This window comes from Rhinoderma darwinii, chromosome 3, assembly GCF_050947455.1.
Source record: "Rhinoderma darwinii isolate aRhiDar2 chromosome 3, aRhiDar2.hap1, whole genome shotgun sequence".
Lineage (NCBI taxonomy): Eukaryota > Metazoa > Chordata > Amphibia > Anura > Rhinodermatidae > Rhinoderma > Rhinoderma darwinii.
Genome location: NC_134689.1, coordinates 403,287,005 through 403,304,278, shown reverse-complemented (window position 1 = coordinate 403,304,278; position 17,274 = coordinate 403,287,005). Strand labels below are relative to the sequence as shown.

General features: G+C 48.6%; 1 protein-coding gene across 1 annotated transcript in view; it reads right to left on the bottom strand.

The window, feature by feature from the left end:
* Positions 1–1,167: 1,167 nt before the first annotated feature.
* The window catches only part of LOC142748403 (uncharacterized), a 34,948-nt gene continuing 18,841 nt past the window's right edge, over positions 1,168–17,274 (bottom strand). The window contains exons 3-5 of the mRNA XM_075855503.1: positions 12,396–12,475; positions 1,946–2,683; positions 1,168–1,617 (exon numbers count right to left, since the gene is read on the bottom strand). Coding sequence (XP_075711618.1) covers positions 1,409–1,617; positions 1,946–2,683; positions 12,396–12,475 — 1,027 coding nt within the window. The 3' untranslated portion in view covers positions 1,168–1,408. The remainder of the gene's footprint in view (positions 1,618–1,945; positions 2,684–12,395; positions 12,476–17,274) is intronic.

The window sequence follows — 17,274 nt, the reverse complement described above, 5'->3', positions numbered from 1 at the left end:
AGTAGAGAACCTTTTCAGAAAATGTTTTTCAAGAAGTAACTGTTTCGCTATGACAAGTGGCTGCGGTAACATCAGTGTCACACATGACCGGTTCTGAGACCAAAATAAAATATAAAAATTCCCTCTACGTTGGGCAATAAGAGGACACTCAGTGCAGAAATTACAGGACTTTTCATGGTGAGACCAATGTTTTACTCCATCGTATCTATACTGACAAGATGAGGCTGGTGGAAACAATCTTCAACCTTCCTCACACGAGAGGAATGGGTCATTCTACAGATGGAACTGTGCAGTATCTCAGCCCAGGACAACCGTCCAGTTCCTCAATGTGGCTTCGATTATGTCAGGCTTGGACAAGGAAAGGCTTAGATCTACAGTGTATATCATGATGATACCGGTCTACGAACCAAGACATGCCTCACCAGGTGGTGGTGAAGGTGGACATCTTAGCTTGTAGGGTTTCAGGGTGGAACTATTGTCTTTTTGGACCATTAAAGTTGACACTGGTGAAATAAATGGACTAGTCAGGTTTGGCTTCTTGGCCAATGATGAAAACTCCTTTCATGCGCCATTGGTCAATTTCAAGCCTGTTGTGTTCTTCAACGTTTCTTCTGGGCAACTGGTTAGCTAAAAACCTCAAAAACGGAGATGACTGATAAAAGTCTCCGATATATGTGGTTCTCTGGAGTGGTTGGACATTTGTCCTTGAATAACGCCATAACACCCACCTACGTATAATAATATCTTATATTACAGGACACTTGGCTATCGTCTTTGGGTCATCTCTCCGAGCTACTGCTTCCAAGTTGTCTTTTGTCATGAAGGGGGTTAAAGACAGTAAAGTGATGTAACGCAATATTTGGACACATTGGGGTATCCACCTCTATCTAGAAGAATATTGGAAGTCCTGCCCCATTAAGTTAAGTGTTTGCTGATGGTGTTTTTGAAGTCTGTTGAGTGTTGGAAGTGAGTGAATCTCCTCGTGTTTGGTGCTTGAGACTGTGGTGCTGAGACAACCTGCTGTGTTAGAAGGCAGAAAGAGCTGCTTTATTGAGTGTCTGGATACAGAACTTTTCATGTAGCTGCTGAGAAACCTCACAGTGCAAAATTTTGGTCATTTGAAACCTGATCATTTTCAACGTGGCTGAGAGTAGACCCCCAAACACATTATATCCAGAGGCATTTTGTTTTATTTTGGGGTCAAGGTTTTGTGTTTACAACCCCTCTCAGTTGACCCAGTCCTAACTTTCCTATGCATCCAGTGGCAAAAAGCACAATGAGAGGTCAGTGCAAGCATTTCTGGGACTTTGATCCTGTAGATCATGTTAAGGTGTAACGTTGATAGAAGATCTTTCGATAAGCCTTATCTTCTAGAGAACGTGGCGTCTGAGAGATTTCACCCCTTAACTCAATATAGATCTTCTAAAAGTGTTAATTCATACTTCCCGCTATTTTTCTCGTCAATTTTTTTTACACATTTAGTAGACTTCCCCTTCCGGCACCAAAAATATGTACCAACAGCCGTCATTCCCAGGACAATTAATAGTAATAAGATAATGGCTATCGACATTTTTTTCGTTTTGCTTTCTTCGTCAACCTTGTTTGGAGTTTCATTACCTGTTAGAGATGAGGAGGGAAATACAAAGGTGGGGTTTTAGCTGGAGACATTTTTACACAGCAAAAATCAAATAACTAATGTTGAATTGGACTGAGCGGGCAATTGGCCAATACTTGAGGAAACACCCCCACTCCCATACAGATGACACCAACCATTACTTCCTACTCCACTGAACTTGTGATGCTCAGCCAGTGAATGGATTGAGTGTGTCTCATTAAGTGATGCCACCAGTCCCACCCTGACATCCCTCAGTCTACCCGTGGTCTAGGGTCAGCATTTTGTTATGGAGCTACAGTGATATAATGCATTATAAATTCAGTTACGTACCATGCAGTAGGCTGTTATTCGAATCCGAGTCTGGTGCAGTGGTTAATAGACCTGTGGAAGTGAGACCTGTGGTGGTTGGACCTCTGGAGTTGAGACCTGTGGTGGATGGACCTCTGGAGGTGAGACCTGTGGTGGTACGACCTCTGGAGGTGAGACCTGTGGTGGTTGGACCTCTGGAGGTGAGACCTGTGGTGGTTGGACCTCTGGAGGTGAGACCGCTGGTGGTTGGACCTCTGGAGGTAAGACCTGTGGTGGTTGGACCTCTGGAGGTGAGACCGGTGGTGATTGGACCTCTGGAGGTGAGACCTGTGGTGGTTGGACCTCTGGAGGTGAGATCAGTGGTGTTTGGACCTCTGGAGGCGAGACCTGTGGTGGTTGGACCTCTGGAGGTGAAACCAGTGGTGTTTTGACCTCTGGAGGCGAGATCTGAGGTGGTTGGACCTCTGGAGGTGAGAACGGTGTTGATTGGTCCTCTGGAGGTGAGACCTGTGGTGGCTGGACCTCTGGAGGTGAGATCTGTGGTGGTCTCTAGGATTTTCTGTGTGCTAAGAAGGTCTTCTATTGTAGTCTCGGAGGGCTTAAATGTTCCTTCTTTCCAGTTCTGTGTGGACAGTCTTATAGAAGGACCTAATCTGACTGTAGATGATGTTGATTCTTGGTTAGTTGAGGGTGGCTTCTCGTTAGAGCCTTTAGAGAAATCTTGCTGGCTCTCAGAGGACTGTAGACAAGGGTTTCTACCTGCAAAAACGAGACCAAGATTATTAGTTGGGAACACAACATAGATGGCAATTCATATAATGGGCCTATCTATCTATCTATCTATCTATCTATCTATCTATCTATCTATCTATCTATCTATCTATCTATCTATCTATCTATCTATCTATCTATCTATGTAATGTCGGGGTAGGGAAACAGACAAGTGAGCCCTAATCTACCCGCCACTCAGTCCCTGCCTACTTGCAACGACCCGCCCTAGGCGACAGGGTACAACTGGGCGACGGTCCCTACACTCAATAGGTGCACGACAGACAAACAGACAAGGGCACAAAGAAGCCAGGGAAATGGGGAAGTTGCCCACGGGAACACCGTGAGCAACAAGCGAGCTTAACGAGCCGAGTCAAACCAGGAGATGAGCGAGGTACAAAAACGCAGAGCAGAAGAGTGGTCAGAAAAGCCAAGGTCAATCACAAGCAGGGGATCAGTAGTTCAAGAAGCTGCAGCAGGGCCAGGAAACAAACAGAAAAGAATCACAAGCAAAGGAGGAACAGGAAAGGCAGGTATAAATAGACAGAGGGCGGGAGCTAGCTCCGTCTGGCCAGGCTGTGATAGGCTCTCCCAATCCTAAGCCTGCCATCCTGGGTGGTGGAAGATGAAGTCAGTCTCACAGACATAGAAGCAGGTGCAGACTGATTACCTATGGGTGTCGACACAGAAGTTGTGTCTGGCAGATCCTTTACAGTACCCCCCTTTTATGAGGGGCCACCGGACCCTTTCTAGGTGGACCTGGTTTATTGGGGAAACGAAGGTGGAACCTCCTGAGCAATACCCCAGCGTGAACATCCCGGGCAGGTACCCAAGTCCTCTCCTCAGGCCCGTATCCCCTCCAATGGACCAGGTACTGGAGGAAGCCTTGGACCATCTTGCTGTCCACAATCTTGGCCACCTCGAATTCTACCCCCTCAGGGGTGAGAACAGGGACCGGAGGTTTCCTCGAGGGAGCCAAGGACGGGGAGCAGCATTTAAGGAGGGAGGCATGAAACATGTCGTGTACTTGAAAAGACGGGGGCAACTCCAGTCGGAAGGAGACAGGGTTAAGGACTTCAATGACCTTGTATGGCCCTATAAACCGGGGAGCAAACTTCTTGGATGGGACTTTAAGGCGCAAATTCTTTGACGATAGCCACACCAGATCCCCGACCACAAACAAGGGGTTAGCAGAACGTCTTCTATCTGCCTGAGTTTTTTGTATGCTCTGGGACTCCTCTAGGTTCTTCTGTACCTGGGCCCAGACTGTGCACAGCTCCTGATGAACGACATCTACCTCGGGATTGTTGGAACTACCAGGTGAAATGGAGGAGAACCATAGATTAAACCCAAAATTACAGAAAAAGGGGGAGACCCCTGACAAGTTACTGACCCGGTTATTAAGGGAAAATTCGGCGAGCGGAATGAATGAGACCCAATCATATTGACAGTCAGAGATAAAACACCTTAAATATTGTTCTAGAGACTGATTAGTCCTCTCAGTTTGGCCATTAGTTTCAGGATGGAAGGCAGAGGAGAAGGACAGATCAATCTCCAACTTTTTACAGAAGGCTCTCCAAAACAATGAAACAAATTGTACCCCTATGTCAGAAACAATATTGACAGGGACCCCATGGAGACGCAGGATGTGTTTGACAAACAAGGTAGCTAACGTCTTAGCATTGGGTAGTTTCTTGAGGGGCACAAAGTGGCACATCTTACTGAAGCGGTCTACTACAACCCACACCACCAACTTGCCTTGAGATGGAGGCAAATCGGTGATGAAATCCATGGAGATATGGGTCCAAGGTCTCTGGGGAACGGGCAAAGAACATAGTAAGCCCGCTGGTCAGGACCTGGGAGTCTTGGACCTAGCACAAACTTCACAAGCGGCGACGTAGGCCTTAACGTCTTTGAGCAACCCAGGCCACCAATAGTTTCTGGCAATGAGGTGCTTGGTACCCAGTATGCCTGGATGGCCAGATAGTGCAGAGTCATGATTTTCCCTAAGTACCCTTAGCCGGAATTGCAGGGGAACAAACAGCTTGTTCTCAGGAAGGCTCCCGGGAGCTGAACCTTGATCAGCCGGAATTTCAGAGACTAAATCAGAATCAATAGAGGAAATGATTATACCTGGAGGCAAAACACAAACACGTTCAAGTCGTCATTCCCTGAGACGTCGGTCAAGTCGTACCGCTAAAGCCATAACCTGATCTTGGGAGTCAGAAGAGGGATAGCTAACTAGCAGGTCTTTCAGGGCGTTCGACAGACCCAATCTAACCTGGCACCTTAAAGCAGGGTCATTCCACCGAGAAGCTACGCACCACTTCCTAAAGTCAGAACAATACTCCTCAACAGGTCTCTTACCCTGACGTAAGGTCACCAGCTGACTCTCGGCAAAGGCAGTCTTGTCAGTCTCGTCATAAATGAGCCCGAGAGCAGAAAATAAAAGATCAACGGAGGAAAGTTCAGGGGCATCAGGAGCCAAGGAAAAGGCCCATTCTTGGGGCCCGTCCTGGAGCCGGGACATAATTATACCCACCCGCTGGCTCTCAGAACCAGAGGAGTGGGGCTTTAAGCATAAATAGAGCCTACAACTCTCCCGAAAGGAGAAAAAAGTCTTCCGGTCCCCTGAGAACCGGTCAGGCAACTTGAGGTGGGGTTCAAGAGGTGAGGTGAGGGGCACTACCAGGGTAGCATCAGGCTGGTTGTCCCTCTGAGCCAGGGACTGGACCTGTAGGGAGAGGCCCTGCATTTGCTGAGCCAGGGTCTCAAGGGGGTCCATAGTAGTGTGAGGGACCAGTTTAGACTAGGTATATGGGCTTGTGATTATGTAATGTCGGGGTAGGGAAACAGACAAGTGAGCCCTAATCTACCCGCCACTCAGTCCCTGCCTACTTGCAACGACCCGCCCTAGGCGACGGAGTACTACTGGGCGATGGTCCCTACACTCAATAGGTGCACGTGTAAAGGATCTGCCAGGCACAACTTCTGTGTATACGCCCATAGGTAATCTGTCTGCACCTGAGTCTATGTCTCTGAGACTGACTCCAGCTTCCACCACTCAGGATGGCAGGTTTAGGAGTGGGAGAGCCTATCGCAGCCTGGCCAGACGGAGCTAGCTCCCGCCCTCTGTCTATTTATACCTGCCTTTCCTGTTCCTCCTTTGCTTGTGATTCTTCCCGTGTGGTTTCCTGGGCCAGCTACAGCTTCTGACTATTTAATCCTGCTCCATACTGACCCTGGCTTTCTGACTACTCTCCTGCTCTGCGTTTGGTACCTCGTGCACTCCTGGTTTGACTCGGCTCGTTCACCACTCTTGTTGCTCACGGTGTTGCCGTGGGCAACTGCCCCATTTCCCTTTGCTTTGTGTTCCCTTGTCTGTTTGTCTCTTGCACTTACTGAGCGTAGGGACCGCCGCCCAGTTGTACCCCGTCGCCTAGGGCGGGTCGTTGCAAGTAGGCAGGGACAGAGTGGCGGGTAGATTAGGGCTCACTTGTCCGTTTCCCTACCCCTGTCATTACATAATCACAAGCCCATATACCTAGTCTACACTGGTCCCTGACACTACTATGGACCCCCTTGAGACCCTGGCCCAGCAAATGCAGGGTCTCTCCCTACAGGTCCCGGCCCTGGCTCAGAGGGTCAACCAGCCTGACGCTACCATGGTAGTGCCCCTCACCTCACCTCTTGAACCCCACCTCAAGTTGCCTGACCGGTTCTCAGGGGACCGGAGGACTTTTCTCTCCTTTCGGGAGAGTTGTAGGCTCTATTTTCGCTTAAAGCCTCACTCCTCAGGTTCTGAGAGCCAGCGGGTGGGTATTATTATGTCCCGGCTCCAGGAAGGGCCCCAAGAGTGGGCCTTCTCCTTGGCTCCTGACGCCCCTGAACTTTCCTCCGTTGATCGTTTCTTTTCTGCTCTCGGACTCATTTATGACGAGACTGACAGGACTGCCTTTGCTGAGAGTCAGCTGGTGACCTTACGTCAGGGTAAGAGACCTGTTGAGGAGTATTGTTCTGACTTTAGGAAGTGGTGCGTAGCTTCTCGGTGGAATGACCCTGCCTTAAGGTGCCAGTTTAGGTTGGGTCTGTCGAACGCCCTGAAAGACCTGCTAGCTAGCTATCCCTCTTCTGACTCCCTTGACCAGGTTATGGCTTTAGCGGTACGACTTGACCGACGTCTCAGGGAATGACAACTTGAACGTTTTTGTGTTTTCCCCTCTGACTCCCCCATGATGCCTCCCGAGGTCCCATTGCTTCGCTCTTCCACGGAAGACTCGGAGGTACCTATGCAACTCGGGGCCTCCGTGTCCCCCCGACAACGTAGAGAGTTCCGCAGGAAGAATGGTCTCTGCTTCTACTGTGGGGATGACAAGCATCAAGTGAACAACTGTCCTAGGCGTAAGAATAAGCAGCCGGAAAACTTCCGCGCCTAAGTGATCATCGGGGAGGTCACTTGGGCGCACAGGTATTTCCCGTAAATATGAAACGTAATAAAATCTTGCTTCCCTTTCAGGTCTCTTTTGTGGGTAGGTCTGCTACCGGCAGTGCCTTCGTGGATTCAGGGTCATCTACTAATATCATGTCTGTGGAATTTGCCATGTCTCTAGCTATGCCTTTAATTGATTTGCCTAAACCTGTCCCGGTAGTGGGTATCGACCCCACTCCTCTTGCTAATGGTTATTTTACACATCATACCCCTGTTTTTGAACTCCTTGTTGGCTCCATGCATTTGGAGCAGTGCTCTGTACTGTTGATGCAGGGATTATCGTCCGATTTGGTTTTAGGCCTTCCCTGGTTGCAGTTGCATAATCCCACGTTTGACTGGAATACTGGGGAGCTTACCAAATGGGGTAATGAATGCTTGACATCATTTTTTTCTGTTAATTCTATTTCTCCCTCCGAGGAGGTGAACACGCTACCTGAGTTTGTTCAGGACTTCGCTGATGTTTTCTCTAAGGAGGCCTCCGAAGTGTTACCTCCTCATAGAGAATACGATTGCGCTATCGAATTGGTACCAGGAGCTAAGCTCCCTAAGGGTAGGATATTTAATCTTTCTTGTCCCGAACATGAAGCCATGAGAGAGTATTTCCAGGGATGCCTGGCCAAGGGTTACATTCGCCCTTCTACTTCTCCGGTAGGTGCTGGCTTCTTCTTCGTAGAGAAGAAGGATGGTGGTCTTAGGCCATGCATTGACTGCCGTAACTTGAATAAGGTCACTGTAAGGAACCAGTATCCCCTTCCTTTGATTCCTGATCTCTTTAATCAGGTTCAGGGGGCCCAATGGTTCTCTAAGTTTGATCTACGGGGGCGTATAACCTGGGTTGTGTAATGCTCCTGCGGTCTTCCAGAATTTCATAAATGAGATTTTAAGAGATTACCTGGGGGTATTTCTTGTAGTGTACCTTGATGACATACTGGTGTTTTCCAAGGACTGGTCCTCCCACATTGAGCATGTCAGGAAGGTGCTCCAGGTCCTTCGGGAAAACAAACTGTTTGCGAAAACCGAAAAATGTGTGTTTGGGGTACAGGAGATACCATTTTTGGGTCAAATCCTCACTCCTCATGAATTCCGCATGGACCCCGCCAAGGTCCAGGCTGTGGCGGAATGGGTCCAACCTGCCTCCCTGAAGGCGTTACAGTGTTTCTTGGGGTTCAATAATTATTACAGGAGATTTATTGCTAACTTCTCGGTCATCGCTAAGCCTCTTACGGACCTCACTCGCAAAGGTGCTGATCTCCTCCACTGGCCCCCTGAGGCTGTCCAGGCTTTTGAGGTCCTTAAGAAGTGCTTTATCTCGGCCCCGGTGCTGGTCCAGCCCAACCAAATGGAGCCATTTATCGTGGAAGTTGACGCATCCGAGGTGGGAGTGGGGGCTGTCTTGTCCCAGGGTACCAGGTCCCTCACCCATCTCCGTCCCTGTGCCTACTTCTCCAGGAAGTTTTCGCCCACTGAGAGTAACTATGATATTGGCAACCGCGAACTCTTAGCCATTAAATGGGCATTTGAAGAGTGGCGCCACTTCCTGGAGGGGGCTAGGCACCAGGTAACGGTCCTTACCGACCACAAGAATCTGGTTTTCCTAGAATCTGCCCGGAGGCTAAACCCGAGACAAGCTCGATGGGCGCTATTTTTTTACCAGATTCAACTTTTTGGTTACCTATAGGGCTGAGTCTAAAAATATTAAGGCCGATGCACTGTCACGTAGCTTCATGGCCAGCCCTCCTTCGGAGGAAGATCCTGCTTGTATTTTGCCTCCTGGTATAATCATTTCTTCTATTGATTCTGATTTAGTCTCTGAAATTGCGGCTGATGAAGGTTCAGCTCCCGGGAACCTTCCTGAGAACAAGCTGTTTGTTCCCCTGCAATACCGGCTAAGGGTACTTAGGGAAAATCATGACTCCGCACTATCTGGTCATCCAGGCGTCCTGGGTACCAAACACCTCATTGCCAGAAACTATTGGTGGCCTGGGTTGCCTAAAGACGTTAAGGCCTACGTCGCCGCTTGTGAGGTTTGTGCTAGGTCCAAGACTCCCAGGTCCCGACCAGCAGGCTTACTACGTTCTTTGCCCATTCCCCAGAGACCTTGGACCCATACCTCCATGGATTTTATCACCGATTTGCCTCCATCTCAAGGCAAGTCGGTGGTGTGGGTGGTAGTAGACCGCTTCAGTAAGATGTGCCACTTTGTGCCCCTCAAGAAACTACCTAATGCTAAGACGTTAGCTACCTTGTTTGTCAAACACATCCTGCGTCTCCATGGGGTCCCTGTCAATATTGTTTCGGACAGAGGGGTACAATTTGTTTCATTGTTTTGGAGAGCCTTCTGTAAAAAGTTGGAGATTGATCTGTCCTTCTCCTCTGCCTTCCATCCTGAAACTAATGGTCAAACTGAGAGGACTAATCAATCTCTAGAACAATATTTAAGGTGTTTTATCTCTGACTGTCAATATGATTGGGTCTCATTCATTCCCCTCGCCAAATTTTCCCTTAATAACCGGGTCAGTAACTCGTCAGGGGTCTCCCCCTTTTTCTGTAATTTTGGGTTTAATCCACGGTTCTCCTCCGTCTCACCTGGTAGTTCCAACAATCCCGAGGTATAGGTCGTTCATCGGGAACTGTGCACAGTCTGGGCCCAGGTTCAGAAGAACCTAGAGGCGTCCCAGAGTGTACAAAAAACTCAGTCTGATAGAAGACGTTCTGCTAACCCGTTGTTTATGGTCGGGGATCTGGTGTGGTTATCGTCTAGGAACTTGCGCCTTAAGGTCCCGTCCAAGAAGTTTGCTCCCCGGTTTATTGGGCCGTATAAGGTCATTGAAGTCCTCAATCCTGTCTCCTTTCGACTGGAGTTGCCCCCATCTTTTCGAATACACGACGTGTTTCATGCCTCCCTCCTTAAACGCTGCTCCCCGTCCTTGGCTCCCTCGAGGAAACCTCCTGTTCCCATTCTCACCCCTGAGGGGGTGGAATTCGAGGTGGCCAAGATTGTGGACAGCAAGATGGTCCAAGGCTCCCTCCAGTACCTGGTCCATTGGAGAGGATACGGGCCTGAGGAGAGGACTTGGGTACCCGCCCGGGATGTTGACGCTGGGGTATTGGTCAGGAGGTTCCACCTCCGTTTCCCCAATCAACCAGGTCCACTTAGAAAGGGTCCGGTGGCCCCTCATAAAAGGGGGGGGTACTGTAAAGGATCTGCCAGGCACAACTTCTGTGTATACGCCCATAGGTAATCAGTCTGCACCTGAGTCTATGTCTCTGAGACTGACTCCAGCTTCCACCACTCAGGATGGCAGGCTTCGGAGTGGGAGAGCCTATCGCAGCCTGGCCAGACGGAGCTAGCTCCCGCCCTCTGTCTATTTATACCTGCCTTTCCTGTTCCTCCTTTGCTTGTGATTCTTCTCGTGTGGTTTCCTGGCCCAGCTACAGCTTCTGACTATTTGATCCTGCTCCATACTGACCCTGGCTTTCTGACTACTCTCCTGCTCTGCGTTTGGTACCTCGTGCACTCCTGGTTTGACTCGGCTCGTTCACCACTCTTGTTGCTCACGGTGTTGCCGTGGGCAACTGCCCCATTTCCCTTTGCTTTGTGTTCCCTTGTCTGTTTGTCTCTTGCACTTACTGAGCGTAGGGACCGCCGCCCAGTTGTACCCCGTCGCCTAGGGCGGGTCGTTGCAAGTAGGCAGGGACAGAGTGGCGGGTAGATTAGGGCTCACTTGTCCGTTTCCCTACCCCCGTCATTACAGCACGACAGACAAACAGACAAGGGTACAAAGAAGCCAGGGAAATGGGGAAGTTGCCCACGGGAACACCGTGAGCAACAAGCGAGGTGAACGAGCCGAGTCAAACCAGGAGATGAGCGAGGTACAAAAACGCAGAGCAGAAGAGTGGTCAGAAAAGCCAAGATCAATCACAAGCAGAGGATCAGTAGTTCAAGAAGCTGCAGCAGGGCCAGGAAACAAACAGAGAAGAATCACAAGCAAAGGAGGGTCAGGAAAGGCAGGTATAAATAGACAGAGGGCGGGAGCTAGCTCCGTCTGGCCAGGCTGTGATAGGCTCTCCCACTCCTAAGCCTTCCATCCTGGGTGGTGGAAGATGGAGTCAGTCTCACAGACATAGAAGCAGGTGCAGACTGGTTACCTATGGGCGTCGACACAGAAGTTGTGTCTGGCAGATCCTTTACAATCTATCTGTCTGTCTGTCTGTCTGTCTATCTATTTTCCTAGTGCCAAGGGTGTGGCTGTGACAAGCAGTACTTTTAGTATAATTTTAGTGGTACTCATCAATGTGTGATCAATATGGAAATAAAATGGGGGAATAAATTAATAAAAACAAATTGTACAGAGAATTAGGCTGGATTCACATGAGCATGTTATGTCCGTAAAGGACGGAACGTATTTCGGCTGCAAGTCCCAGACCGAACACACTGCAGGGAGCCGGGCTCCTAGCATCATAGTTATGTATGACACTAGGAGTCACTGCCTCTCCGTTGGAAATACTGTCCCTTACTGAAAACATGATTACAGTACGGGACAGTTGTCCCGCAACGAGGCAGGGACTCCTAGCGTCGTACATAACTATGATGTTAGGAGCCCGGCTCCCTGCAGTGTGTTCGGTCCGGGACTTGCGGCCGAAATACGTTCCGTCCTTTACGGACCGAACATGCTCGTGTGAATCCAGGGTCAGGGTATCTTCACACGCAGTCACAAAAAACGTCTGAAAATACGGATCTGTTTTCAGGCGAAAACAGCTCCTGAGTTTCGGACTTTTTTTTTTAACAACTCTTGTTTTTCGCTGCGTTTTTTACGGCCGTTTTTGGAGCTGTTTTTCAATGGAGTCAATGAAAAACACCTCCAAAAACGTCCCAAGAAGTGACATGCACTTCTTTTAACGAGCCGTCATTTTACGCACCGTATTTTGACAGCGACGCGTAAAATAAAGGCTCGTGGGAACAGAACATCGTAATTCCCATTGAAAGCAATGGGCAGATGTTTGTTGGCGTAATGGAGCTGTTTTCTCAGGCGTAATTCAAAGCGTAAAATACCGAATTACATCTGAAAACAGTTCGTGTGAACATACCCTCACTGTATATCTTTCTTTGAGAGATAATAGAATTTCCTTAAAAAAAATCATCTCTGACCGGCATTAATGATTTCATCATCTATATTCATTGTCGTATTGCCCACTGTAGCCATGGAATCTCACCTTGGTCAATGCACTTGATTAGATTGATCACCCATGATTCCATTTTGGAGCCACAGTAGGTTCTATTTGGTAGTTTAAATCTAAAAATGAGAGGAAAATAAACAAAAAGTTATGAGAGTGATAGGACAGGATGATACACCAATCATATACAGAGAATAAACAATGATAGGAACAGAGATAAGAGGGTCTTCTAAAAAATAATGGGAACATAGACAAGAGTGTCTCCTAACCATGATGGGACATAGACAAGAGGGGCTCCTAAACATGATGGGACATAGACAAGAGGGGCTACTAAACATGATTGGACATAGACAAGATGGGCTCCTAAACATGATGGGACATAGACAAGAGGGGCTCCTCTCCATGATGGAAACAGAGACAAGAAGTGCTCCTAAGCATGATGGGAACATAGACAAGAGGTGCTCCTAACCATGATGGGACATAGACAAGAGGGACTCCTAACCATGATGGGAACATAGACAAGAGGTGCTCCTAACCATGATGGGACATAGACAAGAGGGACTCCTAAACATGATGGGACATAGACAAGATGGCCTCCTAAACATGATGGGGACATAGACAAGAGGGGCTCTTAACCATGATGAGGACATAAACTAGAGGTGCTCCTAAACACGATGGGACATAGACAAGAGGGGCTCATAAAGATGATGGGGACATAGACAAGAGGGGCTCCTAACCATGATGGGGACATAGACAAGAGGGGCTCCTCTTCATGATGGGACATAGACAGGAGGGGCTCCTCTCCATGATGGGAACAGAGACAAGAAGTGCTCCTCACCATAGTGGGAACAGAGACAAGTAGTGCTCCTCACCATGATGGGAACATAGACAAGAGGTACTCCTAACCATGATGGGAACATAGACAAGAGGTACTCCTAACCATGATGGGAACATAGCCAAGAGGTACTCCTAACCATGATGGGACATAGACAAGAAGTGCTCCTCACCATGATGGGACATAGACAAGAGGGACTCCTAAACATGATCCAGTATAAAGAAAAAATCGGGGAAATCGGGGAAATCCAAGGGCGCAGCCGTGATGGGACATAGACAAGATGGCCTACTAAACATGATGGGGACATAGACAAGAGGGGCTCCTAACCATGATGAGGACATAGACTAGAGGTGCTCCTAAACACGATGGGACATAGACAAGAGGGGCTCATAAAGATGATGGGGACATAAACAAGAGGGGCTCCTAACCATGATGGGGACATAGACAAGAGGGGCTCCTCTCCATGATGGGACATAGACAAGAGGGGCTCCTCTCCATGATGGGAACAGAGACAAGAAGTGCTCCTCACCATAGTGGGAACAGAGACAAGTAGTGCTCCTCACCATGATGGGAACATAGACAAGAGGTACTCCTAACCATGATGGGAACATAGACAAGAGGTACTCCTAACCATGATGGGAACATAGACAAGAGGTACTCCTAACCATGATGGGACATAGACAAGAAGTGCTCCTCACCATGATGGGACATAGACAAGAGGGGCTCTTAAACATGATGGGGACATAGAGAAGAGGCACCATTATGGGTACAAAGAAAATAGGTGCGCTTAACCTTGATGGAAGCATAAAGAAGAGCTGCTCCTTACCATGAAGCAGGGCCTCACTGCTCTCTCCTGTCTTTTGCTCCCCCTCTAGCTGCTCTCTCCTGTCTTCTGCTCCCCCTCTAGCTGCTCTCTCTTGTCTTCTGCTCCCCCTTTAGCTGCTCTTTCCTGTCTTCTGCTCCCCCTCTAGCTGCTCTCTCCTGTCTTCTGCTCCCCCTCTAGCTGCTCTCTCTTGTCTTCTGCTCCCCCTTTAGCTGCTCTTTCCTGTCTTCTGCTCCCCATCTAGCTGCTCTTTCCAGTCTTCTGCTCCCCCTCTAGCTGCTCTTCCTGTCTTCTGCTCCCCCTCTAGCGGCTCTCCTGTCTTCTGCTCCCCCTCTAGCTGCTCTCTCCTGTCTTCTGCTCCCCCTCTAGCTGCTCTCTCCTGTCTTCTGCTCCCCCTCTAGCTGCTATCTCCTGTCTTCTGCTCCCCCCTCTAGCTGCTCTCTCCTGTCTTCTGCTCCCTCCTCTAGCTGCTCTCTCCTGTCTTCTGCTCCCCCTCTAGTTGCTCTCTCCTGTCTTCTGCTCCCCCTCTAACTGCTCTCTCCTGTCTTCTGCTTCCCCCTCTAGCTGCTATCTCCTGTCTTCTGCTCCCCCCTCTAGCTGCTCTCTCCTGTCTTCTGCTCCCACTCTAGTTGCTCTCTCCTGTCTTCTGCTCCCTCCTCTAGCTGCTCTCTCCTGTCTTCTGCTCCCCCCTCTAGGTGCTATCTCCTGTCTTCTGCTCCCCCTCTAGTTGCTCTCTCCTTTCTTCTGCTCCCCCTCTAGCTGCTCTCTCCTGTCTTCTGCTCCCCCTCTAGCTGCTCTTTCCAGTCTTCTGCTCCCCCTCTAGTTGCTCTCTCCTGTCTTCTGCTTCCCCTAGCTGCTCTCTCCTGTCTTCTGCTCCCCCTCTAGCTGCTCTCTCCTGTCTTCTGCCCCCCCTCTAGCTGCTCTCTCCTGTCTTCTGCTCCCCCTCTAGCTTCTCTCTCCTGTCTTCTGCTCCCCCTCTAGCTTCTCTCTCCTGTCTTCTGCTCCCCTCTAGCTTCTCTCTCCTGTCTTCTGCTCCCCCTCTAGCTGCTCCTTCCTGTCTTCTGTTTCCCCTCTAGCTACTCTCTCCTGTTCTCTGCCCAGCAAGTTGCTGATTTACTAATGGCCCCTTCTACCACTGTCCTGGGATGTGAAAAATAGCAGTGGGTAATTGCCCCTGCTTCTTAAGGTTTCCTACAGGTCAGAGGTCCAGAAATCAGCTATCCGCAGAAAAGGTAAATGTGTAATGTGTGTAAATTATGCAATTGTGTTTAAATACTATATATGTGTGTGTGTGAATAATGTATATACTTTGTATATGTGCATACAGTATGTGTGTCAAATGTATGTGTAAGGCCCCATTCACATTGCGTTATTGCCCTACGTTTATCTTGTATGTTAGGAAAAATCCCAACATACAAGGTAAACGTGTTTATAGGGCTCCATTATCCCAACGGAGACCAAAGGAGAGTTCTTTTGGCCTCCGTCGGGCTGTATACGTCGATATACCTTTTTTTTTGCAGGATGGAATAGCGTAGAAGACAAAGCTATTCCATCCTGAGGGATCCCACAAAAGTCTTTTTTAACATGGGAGCCTATGGGTGACGGATTCCACTGTGTGGCATCTGTCACAGGTATACTGTACGTTAAACGTATACCTCAGGGAGTTCCCAATATCACTGTCCATATATGTACAGTGTCGTCAGGACACTGCTAGCTAATTCTCTGCTTGGGGACTCAAATGATGGGAAACTCCTGACATCACTGTCCATATATGTCCAGGGGTAGAGCATCAGATAGCGCTCTACTTCTGAACTCCAGCACTGTTCTTGATGTCACTGTCCATATATTGACAGTGACGTCAGAAGTTTCCTATCGCTGGAGTCCTCAAGCAGAAAATCAGTTAGCGCTCTGCCCCGGGACTCCAGCACTGCTCCTGATGTCACTATCCATATATGGACAGTGTAGAAAGAAAATTATGGACTGCACTCCTAGCCCAAATGTTTAGGTGCTATAAAGGTTCGGGTCTGGACACCCCACTATTTGTATAGGAAAAACTACCCAAGCACTTAAGTATAGAGATAAATTTAGAAATCGATTCCTTTTAGAATTTTCCAAAGATTTTAAGTTTCCAGATATGAGTTTATCATAGTCTGAATGATGCACTTGTAACAGGCGATTTTTTTCGACGTTTCGGCCTATCCCAGGCCTTTGTCACAATCGCTTTACTGAGTAGAAGGGGTGCTATGCTTGATGGTACGGCGTCTGCCAGACACTTAATTCAGAGCGTCTGGCAGATGCCGTACCATTAAGCATAACACCTGTGATAGGCCGAAACGTCGAAAAAAAAATTGCCTATGAAAAAAAATCATCTGTTACAAGTGTATAATTCAGACTATGATAACTCATATCTTGAAAATGTAAATCTTTGGAAAATTCTAAATGTAATCAATTTCTAAATTTATCTCTATACTTGAGTGCTTGGGTTGTTTTTCCTATAGATATATGGACAGTGATGTCAGGAGTTTCTTATCGCTGGAGTTCCTCAGCAGATCATCAGCCAGCGCTCTGCCCGGGGACTCCAGCACTGCTCCTGAAGTCACTGACCATATATAGACAGTGAATTCAGGAGCTTTCCCAGGGCTGGTCCCTGGGTGACATATCCCACTGTGTGCCTTAGCATGGAAGGAAAATGATGCTTCAGACAGCATCGGGAACTCAGTTCAGACATTGATAATTCTAAACAGAACATGCATTCTTTTGGTTTAGATGGCGAGTGGCCCTCACCTATTATCCTGCAGTTTCTTACTCTAGGGCATGAGCGGGTTCAGGTCACACAGGAGTATTCCCATCTTGTAAAATTGATTGCATATTCTATCATAAGCCATCACTTTATGATCTAAGACCTATGGGACCTCCACCAAATCTGAGAATGAAGGGGCTGCAGCACTGATTTAGCGCTGTGACCACTTCACTGTTTTTCCCTAAGTAGTGCTGCCCCCGGCCACCTGGCTGTGCAGAGAACTGCAGACTGCCCCATTCACTTGTTGTCTAAAGGGTGAGCCCAACGTACCGACTCTGGACAGCATGCAGGGAGAGATGGTGGGCCTGTGTGCTTTAAAATGCCAGGACTGATTTTAAGGCTCAGTCTGGCTGTGCTATGTAGGGCATATAAAAAAGAGGTGCTTATAACCTTGATGGGAGCATAGACAAGAGGTGCTCCTCGCTATGATGGGGCACAGGACAAGAGGTGCTTCTAACCT